Raw genomic sequence first — 18,339 nt, 5'->3', positions numbered from 1 at the left:
ACCTTTACTCCAGCATTGCTTAACATCTGAGTGTTTGACTTTGCAATCTTTATGTTCTTATAATATATTGGCAGGAGCTATCTTATTTTTTATAACATTATTTTATTTCATTGATACGCAAAACTGAACCGTTCGTAAATGGTTGATTCTGCAGTATATCTGTATCTATATATATATATATGTGTGTAGATGGATAGACACATTTATATATATGTGCATATACATAACCCTCTACGCATAGAGTTATCTTATGAGAAGGAAGATTTTACTCCTAAAACACTGAAAGAGATTTGTTTTAAATTCCAGCTCAACATCTATATGCCGCAGATTTCCAGCTGTAAACTTTGGAGAACACTAGTCCTCTTTCTTTTATTCTTTGTCTTATCTTTGTATCAAAGACTTGTACCATGTGATATATGTTGTCTGGGACAATGGAACTAGCATTAATAACAGATATGCAGGAAAAACAAAGATAAAAGAGTTTGTGTTCTAAACTTCAGATCTTACAAAGATGCTTATATACTCTTAATGCTGACACTAGTTTTAATCCATATTGAAATTTAGCATATGCATAGCTGTTTCAAGATTTACTCTCAAATGACTCTTCTTTTAGATGTATTTTCTTTCAAACAAACATCAATAAATCAGAAGCAAAGCAGAAATAATGAAGGTAAAATGATTCTACCTCTCTTTCATCCATCTTCAGCCATTGTTTGGGATCATCCTCAGTGGCTAGGAAAGCTATTAGATCTAAGGCTGTAAGTCTTGTCTGGCGTCTCGATGACACAAAAACAAGAACAGGCTTGGCTGGAGAATGACTCCGAATTGCTGTTGAGGAAAACAGAACTTGAGAATCAGGCCCACTAATGACAAAAATGAGTGTTTTTCTTTGCAATACCTACACAGCTGATATACCTCTCCGCAGATGATAGGCAGGTATGTATACTTAGCCTTTATTCTGCCAGATAGATGCAACTGAGGTGAGCATATACCATCTCTGAATCAAACCCTTAGTTGTGTCTGAGTTAATTTGCCCCGCTACTTCAGCAATCATTGTAAGCCTAAGATTTAAGAGAAGCAGTTAGGGAAAAACCCCCAGCAAAACCCCAGAAAACCTGAAGAAGCTTTCTAGACTTCAAAGCCTGTGAATTTGTCTAGTATGTTATGGTTTTTCTACCCTATTGGGATATGTTGTCTCAGGCTAAGTGCCATTAAGGTCCAAAACTTGCTTTCTGCCTGACCCAGAGCTCAGACTGCATAAACTCTTGTCTGCCTGCAAAAGATCACTTCAATCTACCAAAACCAGAAAAGGTAAAAAAGGTGGAAAGTGACTTTCCAATAGCTGCTGTGAAAAGTGGGCGTTACGGTACAAAAGAACTTTGTTTCTGTTGTTCACTAATTAGTCTGATCCATTTAAACCAATTATGTTTTAGGACGTTTTAAAAAAGCAGTTTCCTTCTCAGCCCATGTTTGAAAAGTTGCAGGTTGCAGCAAAATTTTTATGGTCTCAGGAATAAGGATTGCCATGGAAATACTAAAAAAACTTTGACTGTATCACGTCAAACATCGGGGGGAAAAAGCCCTCAATAAATCATACATCTACAGATTTTCTAACATCAACAAGCACTACAAGTATAAACAGGTGTACGTAGAATTTCAAGAACTCTCTCTAAATCTCTTATAAATCCATTTGTGTGTTTTCTCATGTAATCCTCATGCACTGTTAATTTCTGAAAACTATTTCATACTATCCACCACTACATATTGTTCCCCAGTTCGTGAATACTGCCCCCCATCTCCTCCTGCACGTACACACACTATACAGTTGTGAAATTATTGAAACAGGATAATTCCTGTGTATTTATACCTTACAACTATATATGCTAATATATCTATATATTTTAAAAGCCCAGCATCTAAAGGATTTTTGTTGCTTCAGGAACAGGTGTGGCAAAACAGCCCAAGACAGATTTATTGTTCATTAGTGTTTTTGTACAATGCTCTTGTGGAGGTGTAAATAATCTGAGCTGTCAAGATTGGTCTCTAGTCCACAATCAATACTTTCCTTCTGCCATAAGGCTAATTAAAGCAGCTAAAAAGTCACCTCACAAATGTCACCTCACAATCAACAGCAGTTCACATTACAGAATTTATTTGGGAGGTTCTTTTTAATTGATATAATAAATATTCCTTATGTAACCAAAAAACCCCATGTTCAAATAAAATATGAGAGTTTTTCTTAAATCTATCCTGCTTGCCAGCTTTGTTAAGAATAAAAAATTGAAAACAGAAGCATATCTGGATGCACTACAAATTTTGAATTTTATGGTTATTGCTTTGAAACTAGAATTATAGGAGGTTAGCCTGACTTGCAACTTCTGTTCACAATTTATTAATGCTTACATACAGTGGTCCATATGAAAATACCTCAGCAGATGAAGAATATGAGTGGTGATATTACTTTCTAAATTTCAAATATTTTTTACACAAATGTTTCTTTACGGTGTCAAACACTAAGAGAAAACACATTTGATTTCCCCTTCATTAGCACTAATTTTATTCTTCTGTTCTAAATGCATTACATTCCACCATTATATGTTGCATTTGCAGCACACTTTATGTTTCAGACAAATAACTTTGGGCCATTAGCAGAGCAGATTCCCCCTGCACATGCCAAGAGTACATATAGTAACACATGTTGTAAATGTGCTGCAAATGAACTGTGTAAAGTGCTCAAAGTCTTTCTTTCTTTTACAGAAAGAAGGAAAAGGTCTGGGAGCTTGTTGCTTACCCTGAAATGCAGGTTTGTTCATGCTAGCCATGCGAGGACAGTAATGCTGGCCAGGGAAACCCTGAATGTGTACCTCCAGAGGAACCGGGCGCACTGATGGTCGGAAGTTGAACAGACCCATCTATAAGAAAACATTTTTGTCAAGTTTAACCTTGAATTATCTTATAAATCACTATTTTGTTTTTCTGCAGCACAAGTACATATCCACCTTCTGAAACGTTTTTCATACCTGATTAATATTTAGCCAGTCAGCAAGGTCTCTGGCATTTGCTAAAGCAGTGGATAAACCAACTACTCTTACAGGCTTCTCCGTGTGAGATGAGATGAAGTTTGTTCGAGACACGATGACTTCCAATACCGGGCCTCTCTCATCCCCTGGTAAATGAAAAGTGCATTGAAAAACAGAGAAAAAGAAAGGTTCAGATGTCAAAAAGTATATTCATGTCATGAGTACCAGCACACTTCAAATTCAGCAACAATTCCGATTAAAAACAACAAAACATTCTCACCTAGCAGATGGATCTCATCTATGATAAGAATGGAAACTTTTTGAACATAGCTTCTGTTCTGCCAGCTTCTGCTGACACCATCCCACTTCTCTGGGGTAGTAACAATCAGGTCAGCTTGGGCAATAGCTCTCATATCAGGAGTCACATCTCCTGTCAACTCTACAACCCTGTAATGAAGAAAGATGGTGGCTTTACAAAGCTTTAGAACATTTTAATGTTCAAATATTATGTCCTACACATTAACTCTTAAAAGAGAGAAAAACCAAAATTAAACAAAGTAATTTTGTTTCTGGTCAAATACTTCTAACAGAATTTTCAAAATTGTTTTAAGTAAATAAACCTGTCTCTTTACTTCTTTAGCAAGTACCATATAAATACCAAACACCACTCTTTAGTATAAACATATAAAAAGAAGAGGGCGAATATGAGTCCCAAACCATCTATGGTTATTTTTTCAAAATTAAGATAAAATAAGAATTAGTATGATATAATGTGATTTGTAATATCCTTGCATAGACAGAATGAAAGCTTTCTAGAAAGCTACCAAGTTGCTGCCTGCTGTTCTATATAGATCTCTGGTTTGAATAATGAGGCTAGACTGGTGAAGTTCCATTAAGACTGGAGCAGAAATTTTTTTTGGATTTTTTGTCATTTTTTGGGAAGATTAGTAGAGTTTTTCCAATTGTTTGAGTTATTATCCTTTCAAGTTCTCCAAAGAGCATTTGAGATTATCCATCCCTTTAGACTGAATATAATGATTTTTGACATTTCTGTGACACATTCTACATCCAGTTGAACATCTAATAAAATTTCCTCAAAGTAATGTGTATTTTCTGTTCAAAATTTCAGTCATAAGTAATAGAGTAAATTTCAAAAAGGAAATATTACCTGAAAATATTTTAAAATTATGAAGTAAATAATTTATCCTCATATGCCATTAAAATAGCAAAAAACCCCTCACTTGCCAACTAATAAGTCACTGCTATGATAACAGTAGGAATCTCACTGGTAATTTTGTGTACACAGAACAGCACCTCTTTCTGTTGGAACCTGTGGTGTGCTTTGAGCTTTAACTTACAAAACCAGTTATATATAGGAAAGGAAAAGCCCTTAAATAATGCATCCTATGGATATAATATTTAACTCAAGAAAGTATAATTTTGGAAAGCATCAACATGACTGATACATGTTACATGTCATAAAGTAACGGCTGACCTCCAACATACAAGAAGATCAGCAAGAAATTAATGTTACCAAGGAATAAAATTATATCTACTTTATAGATGAAGGACAACATATATATAAATGAAAGATAATACTAATAGGAGTTGCATGAACTCTATATGAGTTCTTCATAGCTGAGGTTCATAAGAAAGCTTATTTTGGATTGCAATTTCAATTTCCAAGAATACTGCAGAGAGAAATATGAACTTCATATTTTTTTATACTGGCATGTAATGAGAATAAAAACATCTAGGTATCAAAGTGTATCTCTTTTTTAGTTTTGTTTTTGCTGTAACTACAATGACTACTGATAGCACTTTTTAAGTACTAGAAATTTGAAGGATAGTATATAATCAAAACCTATTTTGAAATACTCAAAAGTATTCTGTAGATTTTATTCATACTTGATGGGCTGTTCTTTTGCTTCTCATTTCTCTGATTAGGTAAGGAGAAACATACTTTTTACCAAGTTTTTCTTCAATCCTAACTTTCCAGTCCTCAATTCTTTCACGAACAAGTGCTTTTAAGGGAGCAATGTACACTGCCTGCAAAAGAAAAGTCACAAAACCAGAAGCTAAATGAGAAACCTCTATTAAAGTGTACCTACAAGAAAAAAAATATTTAAAACTTGTAAGAGTTGAACATACCTATTATCTATAAAATGATTAAGGCCTGAGTTCCTTAAATGACCTACAACAGGATTATATTGAACTTCAAACACTTCAAAATACTGCTTTGTTTCCTGAGACATTTACAAGCAAATAAATTAAGAAAGAGAAAGAATAATTTCTTGAAATTTATCACACTATTTAATATCAAAACCCACTTACATAAATAATCCTATTTTGCCAGGACTACAAAATCTGCAAGTGAACATTCTAGAACTGAAATAATCAGAATTTCCAGCAAGAAACACCTTACCTGATTTGTAGTTCTGTCATTACATTATTAAAACATTACCAATTAAATTTAAAAACCTGATTATTTTAAGTAAAATGACGCAATATTTTCCTCAAAGAAGCCTGCTGTGCAAAAGAGAATACTCTGATGTGTAGAAACAATATTTATTTACAGATTTATAGTTAAATATTCTGAAGCTTTTGAACAGAAGAAACTGCTACATGAAGAATTCACTTATATTCTTTAAAATGTATAGCCAGGTTTTCAGTTTTATTAAAACCTAAAAGATACATTCCTTTGAGAATTGTCTATTTTGTAAGTCTAATAGATAAGCTGAAAATGTATGAGTGTCTTGTTTACCTCACTTGGACTTCAAAGATGAATAAGGGATTTATGTACATGATTTCTGTTAATTTCAAAGGTTATTCTTTGGCTAAATCTCACAGTCAGACACAAATATATTTTCCAAAGACTTTAAAGCTAAAAATGTGGTTAACTAAGACAAGATGGGTAAGTCAAGATACAGATATATATCACTTTGAAAACAAAACACCAAAAGCTGAGTTGTTCAGCTTTTAGACAATTTAAGAAATAAAACACAGGGGCAAGTTGGAGCAGAAAATTGGCTTGTAGTAATTAATTGCATTTTATTCATTTAAATAATAGAGAGAGATTGGGCTAGTTGTATTCACATAGAGGGGAACTAATAGCTATAAAACAGTACTACAGCTGGAAGAAGGAGATTAAAGAGGAAATACAGGTAAGTACAGAAAAGGAAATCCAGCATGTCTATATGGCATGTTTTCAGATTTAACTCTAGTTGGACACTGATTAATATATAAAGTTGAAATAAAAGCATCATGTACATAATGCAGTACCATTTTGTGTCCAGACAGGTATAAGTTGGAGAAAGTAAAATTCAGTTTGGGCTTTTGTATTGCTGAAAACCTGCCTACACAAAATTATTCTAGTAAACCTATTTTACAAACCTTTGATGTGGGATACTTGTTAAAAACCCTAAAGATGGCTAATTCAGCTGCAACAGTTTTTCCAGAACCTGTAGGTGCTCCAAGAAGAACATTACAGTCTGTGTGATAAAGTGTATGAAATATCTGGGTCTGGATAGGGTTGAAGTGAGTGAATTTGTACAGGGCTTCATATTCCCGATGTCCCAAGGCTGTGATAGGCAAAGGCTGAAGATCTAGAAGCTCTAAAAACACAAAATAATCGTAAGACTGTGACAAGAGATGTCACAACATAATATCGTTTACTATGAATATAAAGATATTAAACAATACTTTAGTGGAAAACAACTTACATTGGAAATTGTTTTACTTAATATCTCGTATGACAAAGACTCCACTTTTGGGTCATTGTTACCTTTGATGAAGAATAATGAAAAGTTGATTTTATAGCTCTGAAGTATTTCTGGAAGTACTGTTAGTATTCTGATAGCTGTGAACAAGCCATTTGCATAAATTAATCTTTTTCTTAAAGCTATTTCCTTCTAACCCAGTTGTAGTAAGTTCTATACTCACTGTATTAGACTATATGCATGTCCAGCTTCTTATGATAACAGAATGTGGATTTGGAGAACATCATAGTCTGTATATTTCAGATTCAAGGAGGAAAAAATCTACTTAAGAAGGAAGGATTCTTTGGAGTTTCTAAGTTGATAGAGTAATAGAAATCAGACGAGTACAACTAAATTTTGCATCTGATCTTTAAACATGTAATTAAAGACATAATCTTAATAAATAAGCAAAGAGCCTTTCAGTATATATTTCTCAGTATATCTTGAGGGCATCTGCTATCCAAACAATTAGAGACTGTGGAATTTGGAAGATGATATATATAACCAGATTGGATTTGGAATCCTACCAAATTAAGGAGACTGCAATGATTCTGCTATGCAGATGCTTGCTTTGAAGTTTGGTTTTTTTTTTTTTTTTTTTTTGTGGCTGGAGGTCTCATTGTCTTTTCAGGGAGCTTCACATTAAGGTATGATATGCGAGTCATAAAATCTACTGAGGCAATGATGCCTAATATTCTTCACATGCTTTGCACTGATACCTTATGGCTGTTTTATCATTCCCACTGAAACTGTGATTTCTCGGGCTCTGCTGAGGAGAAAGAAGGCTTTTGCCTAGTAGGGCCTCTATGTACTTCATTATTGAGTGGGAACCAGATGGGAATTGAAATCAATTACCATAAATCCTAGAGGCTCCATAACTGGTGATGTGTAAATATCTTTCTGTTTCTTCTGAATAGTAGTCAGTGATCAGTCAATTAGATAAAAAGGTTACACATGCTTTTCCAGACAGCGTAGGTACAGTATAACAATAGCTAAACACTTCACAAACACATGTGAACTTATGCATGCCAAAGGACACCACCCTATGAGAACTGAGCATTTCTGAAGGCACTCACTTCACAGACTGCTAGATGAGCCAAATGTAATTACAGTGGAAAGGTTTTACAATGACATCAGGCACAATGAATGTAAAAAGCAATTTACGCATCCAGAAAAAAAGAAGGAAAACACAAACATATGCTTCTGTGCCAAGTGTTAAAAAAGGAGGAGGAGAGGACGGCCATGACTTGATCAGCAGTGCTGAGTTGAAATGCAATGTTCCGTACTGTAACAGTGCTTGCTATGATGAATTTGTTTTAGTAAAAACAGTAAAATATTTCATATTTTCAAACTTTTAACTGTGTTTGTTTTTCTTTGCTAAATGCCATTTATAATACAACCATCCACTCTAAGGTAATTTTGAACCAGTCCAGAAGAAAAGTAACGATTACAAGTACTAAGATAACATACTGTAACACAGATATTTGCTTAGCTTTCTGTGAGAGTTTCAATCTTCCTATGCTTTATAGGGAGCCTGGAGTAACTAAAAGGCTGGTATTGCGTTGAGATGAAATGAGCTGCTTTTTGTTCAGGAATTTAGAATTTTAGAGAGCTTTAAAGCTAGTGAAGAAATGGTCTCAGTAATACAAACATATCACAAAGTGAAATTCCATATACTTTTCTTTGATGAAGCAGAAGTTAAGAGATTTATTCCATTATTATGAAAAATAATTCCATTATTAGGAAAATCAATATGAACAAGATGAATGAAAACAAAAACATAAAATTTGAAGTTACCTGTGTGGGGTGGATGTCTCTCTGGAAGAATCAAATGTTGAAAATTTATGATACATACAGCCTCCGCTCCTAACCATCTATCGGAGACAGCTCGAATATAATATTGAGAAGGAAGAGGTTCAAAAATTGGGATTGTGAACACCAGCAGTTGAGGTTCTTTAGTAATGACCTAATTGAAACGTGTAGAGAATAATTACTGCACAGACAAATCGGTAACTTGAAAAATCCCAGTTTGCCTCACTTCCACAAGCATTACTGACTCAAAGCAACAAAGTATGTGTGCAACTCCATGTGCAAAATGCTCACATCTTTATAAAAAATTTCAACACTGGGAATAGGTTTTGTTTCCAGACTTCAAAAGACAAAAATAAGGCTGTCTCTTCATCTTTTTCTTTAACAGACAAAACCATTAGTCTTTCTCTTCTCACCTGGAAATAACTGTCCCACCAAAGGAGAAGGAGCAAAAGGGACATCTGAGATTAGAAAACATCTTTGAGGAAGTCCAAGCTTATCATGTACATCTGAAACTGAAAGCTGTGCTACTGATTTGAAAATCTCCTTAGGTCAAAATACTGTTTGACTTTAAAAATCTGCATCTCACTAACTTTATTTTTGTCTTGCTATGAGATTCTGAATAAAATCCATTACCTGTTTTTTTTGAATGATGAAGTACTCTGAATGGTAAATATGATCATTAGTAGGGTCTTCTACCCAAATCCACCAGGGCTCTCCAACAGTGCCATGTACCTGTAAGAGTAGAAGAGATAGCTTTGTTAGCGGTTCTCCAGATTTCCTGGGTATATTGGATATATTTCTAAATGATGTAGGCTTACAAAAGAATACAGAGTTATAAATATCAGAGGTAAGGGCAACATAATGTTTTTAATTAGATCGGTCTGCTTAAAGATTACATTTCAATAAGAGTTGGCTTAAGGTATGTATAATATAATATATGCATAATACAATAAAAATACACCTGATACAAATGCAACTGAAGCTAGTGCCTCAGCTATTTACAAACAGACTGAATTTCCAGGGTTTCTTTTAGGCTCCTAAAAAAGGACTCCTCCTTTTTCCTCCTTGTACTTTTGTCTTCAGATTCTGTGTAGAGAATTGTCTTTTGCTATCCACTATTTATTTTTCAGTCAAAAGTATTCTCTTAGGAAAAACCGGATACTGAATTGTAACATTCCTCTCTCCTTTCTGTTCCCCTCTCCTTTGAAAGGCGTAGTAAGTGGATTCAGAAGGCTGTAGATCTAGGCACTGCTACACGTGAAGTAAGAACATAAATAGAGCTGGCTGTTGATGATTCCTGTGCCATCTGGCAACATTTTATTCTGTCTTAGATTTTTGTTTGCTTTGTTGTGTACCTTATTTTGCACTGCCAGCCACAAATCATAGCTAAGTGGGATGCTCAGTTAAGATTTTTTGTTTCTTTGTCAGAATAAATGACTTGTGCCAATGTGCAAGCATTTTATTTAAATATCTAGGAAAAGAAGAAAAATGCATAGTAAAGTACTACGGAAGACATACTATTAAATGGACACAGATTTCTGATGTTTCTGATGAGGACTCTGATAAGGAACAAAACCAGTATGAAGATGAAAAAAAATTTGGAATTATTCCTAAACTTTAGTTAATAGGAAAAAGCAAAGTGCATAGTTGCTTCTAATGGCAATTTTAATGCTACAGGAATCTGGTATTGATTCACACAGCACTAAATTTTCAGCATATTTACTGTGTATGTGTTGGAAAACAGTCTGTACTGGCTTTTGAAGACAAAAATATCTACTACGAATAGAACTAAGGTGATTTTGTTTCTTTTTTAACACAGTTGCACATCAGATAAGTAGATGGACAGTAAAGACACTGCCATTAATTTTCATTACATTTGAGTTTCACTAGCAGCTTCACTGGTAACTGAAGCAGCGAAACCAAACACAGGCTGCAGGTGACATTCTGAACCATCACAGTGAGACTATTACTTCATCAGGCTTTAGGAGAATTGAAAAGAGGAAAGAATAATTAAGGAAGGTGATAAAGTTCAAAGCTCAGAAATTTTATTATCAACTGTAACAGCATCTTAGCTTTGGAGTGTCCTGTGACAAAGCCGCATGGGGAAAGAAGGGCAATGTGCGAACAGGCAATGCAACACGCTCTCCAGTAACGATTCTCAGGAACTCTGGGGAGCTCTTAAGAACTGATACATACCTGTATTTTAGGCAACCACTGCCCTAAACCTGCATGTCTGATAGATGACTTGTCTAATTAACAGTAGTTGCAATATTCTGTGTTTCTTCTGGACTGCTGGCCGCATTAGGGTTTACTTGCTCCATTTGGGTATGTTTACAGTCCTTTGCTTCTAACAATATAATAAGAATTTTCCACTGGCATATGGCTCACATGCTTTTACTGAACTTAAGGGCTCCCAGAACTGAAAACTGCAGCCATTAAAGATCAAGATGATGTCATATCTCACAACTACCAAAACATATCTTCTTTGTCTTGTAAAGGGAGGTCCGAAATTTATTATGAGATCATTCTAGAATTAAGTATCCAGGTAAAGAAACGGTCTTAAAACCATGAAATGTTAGACAAAAGAGGTATTTCAGGCAAATATGGTATTTAAATTTTTAATATTCTGATTTGACTACTCCCGTTCATTGAATGGAATTTTTTGGCAGCTAGTTTTTGTACCAATTACAGCTACACCTAGAAGTTTCTATAGTTTTCTTCCGAATAGCTTGCTAAAATACTGTGTGATGATGGAGAAGCAGTATCAATGCTTGAAGTGTCCATTTGGAGTGTCAACGGTTGAATTTAAAAGAAAGTTATTAATTTTTTTAAAAATTAAAATTTATTATTAAAATTTAACAGCTTTTTTTTATTTACCGTGATAGAAGTTTATTTACTAAAGAAACAAGAAAATCAACAGCTACATTAAAAAAAAGACAAAAAAAGTTTTCAAAGTTTTGACGATTACCAATATACAAATTCACACAAAAAGAGCTCCATAAGTTGAACTGATAAAATGATCATAATATTTCCAAAGCAATAATTAGGAAAACTGTGTCAAAGGGTCACAGCAGAAAATAGATTTTTGCCAAAGCTTTCCTATAACTTCAGAAGTTCAGAATCAAAGTAAGAGAGTATAATTCTGTGCAGATCCCTTTTCAATTTGTAAAAATATAGGAGAAGCTAGATTTTCTAGAAAAATCTAAAAATGGATTGAGAAATTACTTGGTACCAAGACAGTTTAATATGAAGAACAGTTGTGGGTTTTTTTTTCTTTAATAGATTACAGGTAAGATGGATGAAAGATTGAATAATAAAAACTCATTTCTATCCTAAAAAGTAATGCTTGTTTGCCTTCTTAAGTATTACACACTAATAAGGCAGCAAAAAATGATTCATGTTACAATTCATGTTAGGAATCCATTCAGATATTTCTGCAATAAATCCAGATAGCAAACAAATCTAACTTTCTATATTTTGATTGTTAACCTCTGATTCATAAGCTAACTTGGTGATATTTCCAGAAGAAAGAGCCTTTAGGCAGGGAAAACAGATTCTAAAATCATCTAAATGTTTCTGGAATAAAACTCTACTTTACTTGTGATTAAAGTAAATTTGTATTCTAAGAGATTTTAAAATTATTTTTTATAAAAGAACAGATACTCAATATCCACCTTTCAGAATAATTTGTCTTAAGCCTGAATCTCCTAAGCGTAAAAAAGAAAAATAAGCTTCCCCATTGAGGTATCTTTGCCTTGTTTCTGTAGAAAGTTTCAGAAGTACCAGCAACAATGCAATGCCCCCATGTGGACATTTGTATTTCACTTGGATTTATCTTAAATCTATTTCTAATGAACAGATTCTGAATGTGTGGGTGTGGGTATATCTAAATGTGCAACTAGTACAACTCCTTTCATATAAATTGCACCATAAAATATAGATATAATTCCAATCATATCTCAGTTTTTCTGTTTAGACAAGTCCCAACAGAAAAAAAGGCACTGATGCTGTGAGTGTACATTTGTAAAGTCATAAAGAGCAGCAGAACTTGGCACACACGAACTGTATTTCAAAGCTCTGTTTTCTGCGTTTGACATTCATTCATAGTTGAGAGAGCCATCTGTGTCTCCCTTTTTCTTGCTTCTCCTTTTTGGGCATACAACTCAAATCTGTGTGTGACTACTATTAATATTCATCAGAAGCACTTGCTTCAACATTTTATAAACTGTAACAATTAACAGAAGTAAAAAGATGATCTTTGGGTGTTGTCTTCTACAAAAGTCTTAAAGGTCATTCCATTCCTATTATCAAAGTTGCTTTTTAGCTAAAATAAATATTTTTTTTTCTTATCCAAACATCTATGGGTTCCCTGTGATCACCTCCTTTACTGAAGCTAATTTCATGCATCCCGTCCGTCCTCCACCTCCTTTTTTCTACCTGATCGTTCCACGTGAAGTCAGGAGCAATGTTCAGCCGAACTCGGAGCACCGTGCGGGTAATTGGCTGGATTGTTGCTTCCATTACGATGGAGGGGATTTGATGGACACATTGCTTTACCTTTAACCCAATCTTCACATGATGCAGCATATGACCTGCCAAGAAAACATTAGGTGTAACAAATTTGCATTTCCAGGAAAAATAATACAACTCACGACTTTCAAATAGGCTTTTAGAGAGGAGTATTACTGCTTGCTTGTTTTGCTCTTAGGTGCATAAATGTCTGACTCTCTTGACCTGGCATGTCTGAATATTTTGTAATACTTAACTTGAATTAGCAATTTAGAGTCTAGAAAAATCAGTATTAACCCCCCTGTTGGCTATAACTAAGGGGTTAAAATAACTATTAAAAATTCACACTGAAAACATATTATGTCAAGCTAGTTCCCTTTCCTTTACTGACTTTTTGACCAGGCTCTTACCAAGCCATATAGTTCCTTTATAGAGCATGAATACTGACCTTTTGTTTAATGAAGGGCACACATTTGAACTTCTACAATTCCTGAGTGATTCAAACTAGATGGAACGTTTTTCAAAAAACTGAATAAAGGCAGCTGACAGCTTAAAAATGCATGCAACCAGTAAACATCTCACAGCAGCTCGGATCTTTCAGGATACACCAGTGTTTAACTGAGACAAGTAAAAACTAAACATCGCAATGTTTTTTATTTTTTGTCACAGTCATGGTAACTAAGGCAAAAAAGTGATTATAGTAATTAAAAAAATTGTCCTACTTGCATTTTACAGCTGAAATCTCTGTTTCCTTGCTCTTAATTTTAAATATAAAACAATGTAGCAGTGATTTTTTTATCCTGAAAAATATTGCAACTTCTAGTTTATTTAGAGAAAGAAGGTTGCTTTATCACATTTTCACTGAAATTGCTTATATAATTACGTGGAGCATATTTTAAATTTTAATTGTAATGGTCATAAGTACTCACTATTAAAAGCTACCTTACAAATGGCTACCGACATTTTATGATATCATTATGTGGTTCCTGTGCACACTCCGCCATTTAAAAAAAAAAACAACAACAACAAAAAACAAAACAAAAGAAAAAAGATAAGAAATCTTACTATTTGCATTCTGTGCAAAGTGAAAAGGTGATACAAACTTTTTCTTGCTATTGCACGGAATTCAGGAGCATAGCATCTTGCAATTGCTAATTTTTTTATACTGATCCTGACTTTGCCTCTTCAATTTTTCCTTCTTTAACCAATTGGCAGATTTTGCATCACACAGGTGTTTGTCTATACTCTGAAGTAATGAATGGCGATCTTGCTTAAGAAGCAAATCCCTAATACAAAAGTTTTAACACATATTTAATCAGTTTAATTTGCAGTTGGTAAAATAAGTGCACCTCCAGCAAGTGGATTATTAAAAACCAAAACAATTATATTGGTACAACTTGGTGACATATGCAGCATTACAGCACACTTGCACAGTGACTAGCTTTTGCAATTAGAGGAAAAATTCAGAAATCCTGTTAAATAAAGGTAGGTGCCAAATATTCAAAGATATGACTCAATAAGCTTATGTAGGCAAGTACACTAATGCCAAAAATCAGCTTCTGTAGCATGATCTCTGAGGTGAACTTCTGTGTTTGTACAGGACAGTACTGAGGTTTTGTACACTCATCTGCTAGGGGAAAACAAGGCTCCTCTCCCAACTTCTGTAAAACATCAGCAAACTCTCTCTCCCCGCCCCCCCCTCCTTTTTTTTAAATAGTGATACTATCAGAAACTATCAATGGCATTTAAGAAATATTAAAACCTTCTGAACAAAAGTTGACTATTTGAGAATACAGGTATGTTTAACAAAAGAAGAATAAATTTTGTTTATTCCACATCTATTGTCAATTGTATTCTTGAAAACCAGAACCAGATAAAACAGTGATTTCTTGGCTTTCTGGAAGCTCCACGGTTACATTGCAGTAGCTCATACACCGGTGTTGACCAACTTGTGGTACACTGGAATCCAGTATCTGTGCACACAACACCCTCTGCATTCACCGCGAGAGCTGGCACCCATCTGATGTTTTTATACCTCTTCCTAGTCCATGGACTGAGTTAAGCCAGCTAGTTCTCGTCTTTTTTGTTCTATATCCCAGGTCACACTAACATCTAAAAGGGAAGAAACGCTGAGACTGAAACTAGTCCTATGGGGTCAGAGAATAAGGCAGCACCTGGAAGCCGCGCCTTTTCTCATTTCAACATTGTTTTGAATTCAAACAAAAATAGGGTGGCTGCGGGGCAAGTCCTTCCTTCACACCCCTGGTGTCAGAAAGAGAGGCTAGACAGGAACAAGTAAGCCAAGTAGCAGTACTTCACAACGATGCACAGATCAACTTGCTTTGATGTTTGTAAGGCTGAAGAGCATGAAATATCATTATATATGTCAGCAATGACCTGTTTTCACAGTCAAATCCCAAGTCTCATCTACTTTCAAACTATGCTAATATAAAACAAAAGTAGACATTGTATAGGTATATATCAATACATTTCCATCTTGTCAATACTAGTTTCAATATGTTGAAGGGAGTAAAATGGGTTTTGGATTTTAATACAAAATTTCTTATTTCTCCAAGGGCATGTATGGGGAGAAAGAAGCATAAAAAAAAGAAAAGAAAAAAAAAGCACTAATACAATTAATGGAAAACAATATTAAGTATTAAAAAGACTTCAAAAATACATAACAAATTAACAAATATGAATAAAAAAGTGCTATAATGCTTCCGAACAGAAAAGCGTGATAATGCTAGCACTTCAAATAAAATATTGTATTTTTAATACATTTTAAATTACTATATATTATAATGCACGGTCAAAGCAAGCTTTTAAAATTTTGTCTTAGTCCTTTGGCTTAACTTATTAAATAAAAATATACCTCCTAATTCTGTAAACTTTTACATATTTATTCAACTTTTTCTAATCAAAATTAGGCATGTAACAAAGCTTCCCAAGTTAGAAATGTAGTTCTCTTGTCAATGAGAGAAATATCAAGTCAGTGGTCATAATTTCTAAAAAACAGTGACTATGAATTGTATTTTTTATTGTAAAATTAGATTTTAAAAAAATGTCAGTTTGTTTCTCAACAAGCAGGCAATAACAGGTACAAAGAAAGCCCAAATAAGAAAAAATACACTAAGATAGGAAAAAGAAATACATTACAAGCAAATTTTTTTCAACTTCAACCAGCTGGTATAGAGTTTATGCACAACAATTTATACACACATACTAGAAATTGTTATTATGTCTATCGGTAGGCTTGTGGATTTTCTCATTATCGACGTGTCAAATCCTTTAAAAAATTCCATTAAGGTTTTGCTGCAATGATACAACTGACAATGAATTCTCCATGTTCAATGAAAATTAATGCAGTGTTTCAGAAGCAGGCCATTTACTGACAGTATACCTGGACATAATAATCTGCTTCTATTCTTTTTCACGTTAATAGTATTTCAGCAACAACAAAAAAGGCCATATTTTGCCAACTGGCAAAAAAACCCAGATACCTTTTATAATAGTGTATTACATAACGTGAGTGAAAAGAGAAGCACAGGTCAACATAAATATGTATATATACACACATATGTAAATACATATCAACATATATCTCCATTCCACATGTGTTCTGGGGTTGGCAGGACATGGGCAGGACATCTTTAATCTCAAAGCTGTGCCATATTACAAGCTGTGGAGACTGACTAAAACTTTATTGGGCCGACCATAATACCATATTAATGTGTTTACGTGGCTTCCAGGCCAGAGTGGGTACATTAATGAACGGCTCAGATCTAGTTCTAATTTGCCCATCAATTACTACTAGTTTAAGCAGATCAGCATTGCTGATTTCTCACCTATTTCATCTTTTCTCATGTCCTTCATCTTGTCTACAGTGAGATTCTTCTCTTCCAACTTTGAGAGGACTGATGGCGGTAACACCGAGAACTGTCTCAAAGGGCTAACCCAGCCCCACAGCCGCTTGTCAATGACTTTGCTGAGATTCAGTAGTCGATATGTCATTGCAGGCCAACGTTTCCTAAGGGCAATCTCAAAAAGAGCTCGAACAATACGAGCTGCATTCTGGAGAGTGAAAAAAAAGCAAAAATGTTGTAATTCTCACAAGTATTCTTTGTAAAATGAAAAGGATCCCATAGACTCATCTTTGACAAACCATAACAATAGATTTTTTCTTTTCAAACTTATTTCAAACATTCTTGAAAACTTTATTTTTTCCATCACTGCCTAGGGGCAGAACTACCTCATGATTGCCTACAGAAATTATGAAAAGAAACATGTGCAACTAGTTCAAGTTGTAGTGGCAGGTCTGCCACAGAATTTTGATCATGTCTATGCTGACATTAGTGAGTTGTAAATTTATTGTGTCTCAATCACTTCTGTAACAAATTCACTTACGATACTTAATATGTTCCTCCTTCTTCCCCCGTAAAATATATACCTGCAAGCTGAGTTTATATGTAAATTCAAGTTTGTGCTTCCATAATAGCATCCCATTTCACACTGAATTTCACAACATTTGCACAGAAGTTTAACGGTAGTGGCTTTTTTTTTAACATGTTACTACCTTCTGAGACAATTGTATAGCCAAACTATATAAATCTGCTTTGGACTTGGAAAATTAATTACTAACATAAGCTTGAATGAGGTCAGTTTTATCCTGAAAGCATAAATTATGATATTCCTTTCATAAACTTATGAAGCTGTATTATGAAGTTGTGGTTTTTTAGGTTTTTTTTTGGTTTGTGGGTTGTTTTTTTTTTTTTTTGGCCTACCGGTACTATGCCTGGATTAGCAATTCTGTTCTTGATTAATTGACTAGAATACAATCATTCTTTACTGGCTTTGCAATGCCAACAGGAATAAAAAATAGAAGATTATTTGGTTGTGATAGGAAGCATATGTTACTAAAGAAGCACACTTCTTTTACTTAGGAAGGCTGAATGATTTTCTTAATAATCACTATCCAATTAAAAAAAAAAGAAATCACAATTTGTAGCACTGGTTCCACACATACAATTTATGAAGATCTGAGAAGACGACCATGTTGCCTCACTAAAAATCCTAAAATTGAGACAAATAAAAGCAATTGTCTTGGAAGCACAGATTAAAGGAATCATACTTAAAATGATCTTGCTGTGCAAGTACCACAATTTTTACGATGTGTGTAATGATTTCAGAATTTTCTCATTTGTACCCATGCATGCTATGAAATTTGAACACTTCTGAAG

At 34.3% G+C, this 18,339-nt stretch overlaps 1 protein-coding gene across 1 annotated transcript in view; it reads right to left on the bottom strand.

The window, feature by feature from the left end:
- LOC104466760 (activating signal cointegrator 1 complex subunit 3-like) overlaps positions 1-18,339 on the bottom strand; it is a gene marked incomplete at both ends in the record, with an annotated part of 93,202 nt that overhangs the window by 8,733 nt on the left and 66,130 nt on the right. Inside the window, 10 exon segments of the mRNA XM_010080292.1 lie at positions 686-828; positions 2,792-2,912; positions 3,021-3,166; positions 3,301-3,467; positions 4,984-5,069; positions 6,414-6,634; positions 8,576-8,744; positions 9,224-9,322; positions 13,028-13,182; positions 16,948-17,173. Coding sequence (XP_010078594.1) covers positions 686-828; positions 2,792-2,912; positions 3,021-3,166; positions 3,301-3,467; positions 4,984-5,069; positions 6,414-6,634; positions 8,576-8,744; positions 9,224-9,322; positions 13,028-13,182; positions 16,948-17,173 — 1,533 coding nt within the window.

The sequence above is a fragment of the Pterocles gutturalis genome, unplaced genomic scaffold, assembly GCF_000699245.1.
Source record: "Pterocles gutturalis isolate BGI_N339 unplaced genomic scaffold, ASM69924v1 scaffold9164, whole genome shotgun sequence".
Classification (NCBI taxonomy): Eukaryota; Metazoa; Chordata; class Aves; order Pterocliformes; family Pteroclidae; genus Pterocles; species Pterocles gutturalis.
The sequence above is the reverse complement of the archived record's forward strand: the minus strand, read 5'-3'. Positions and strand labels throughout refer to the sequence as shown.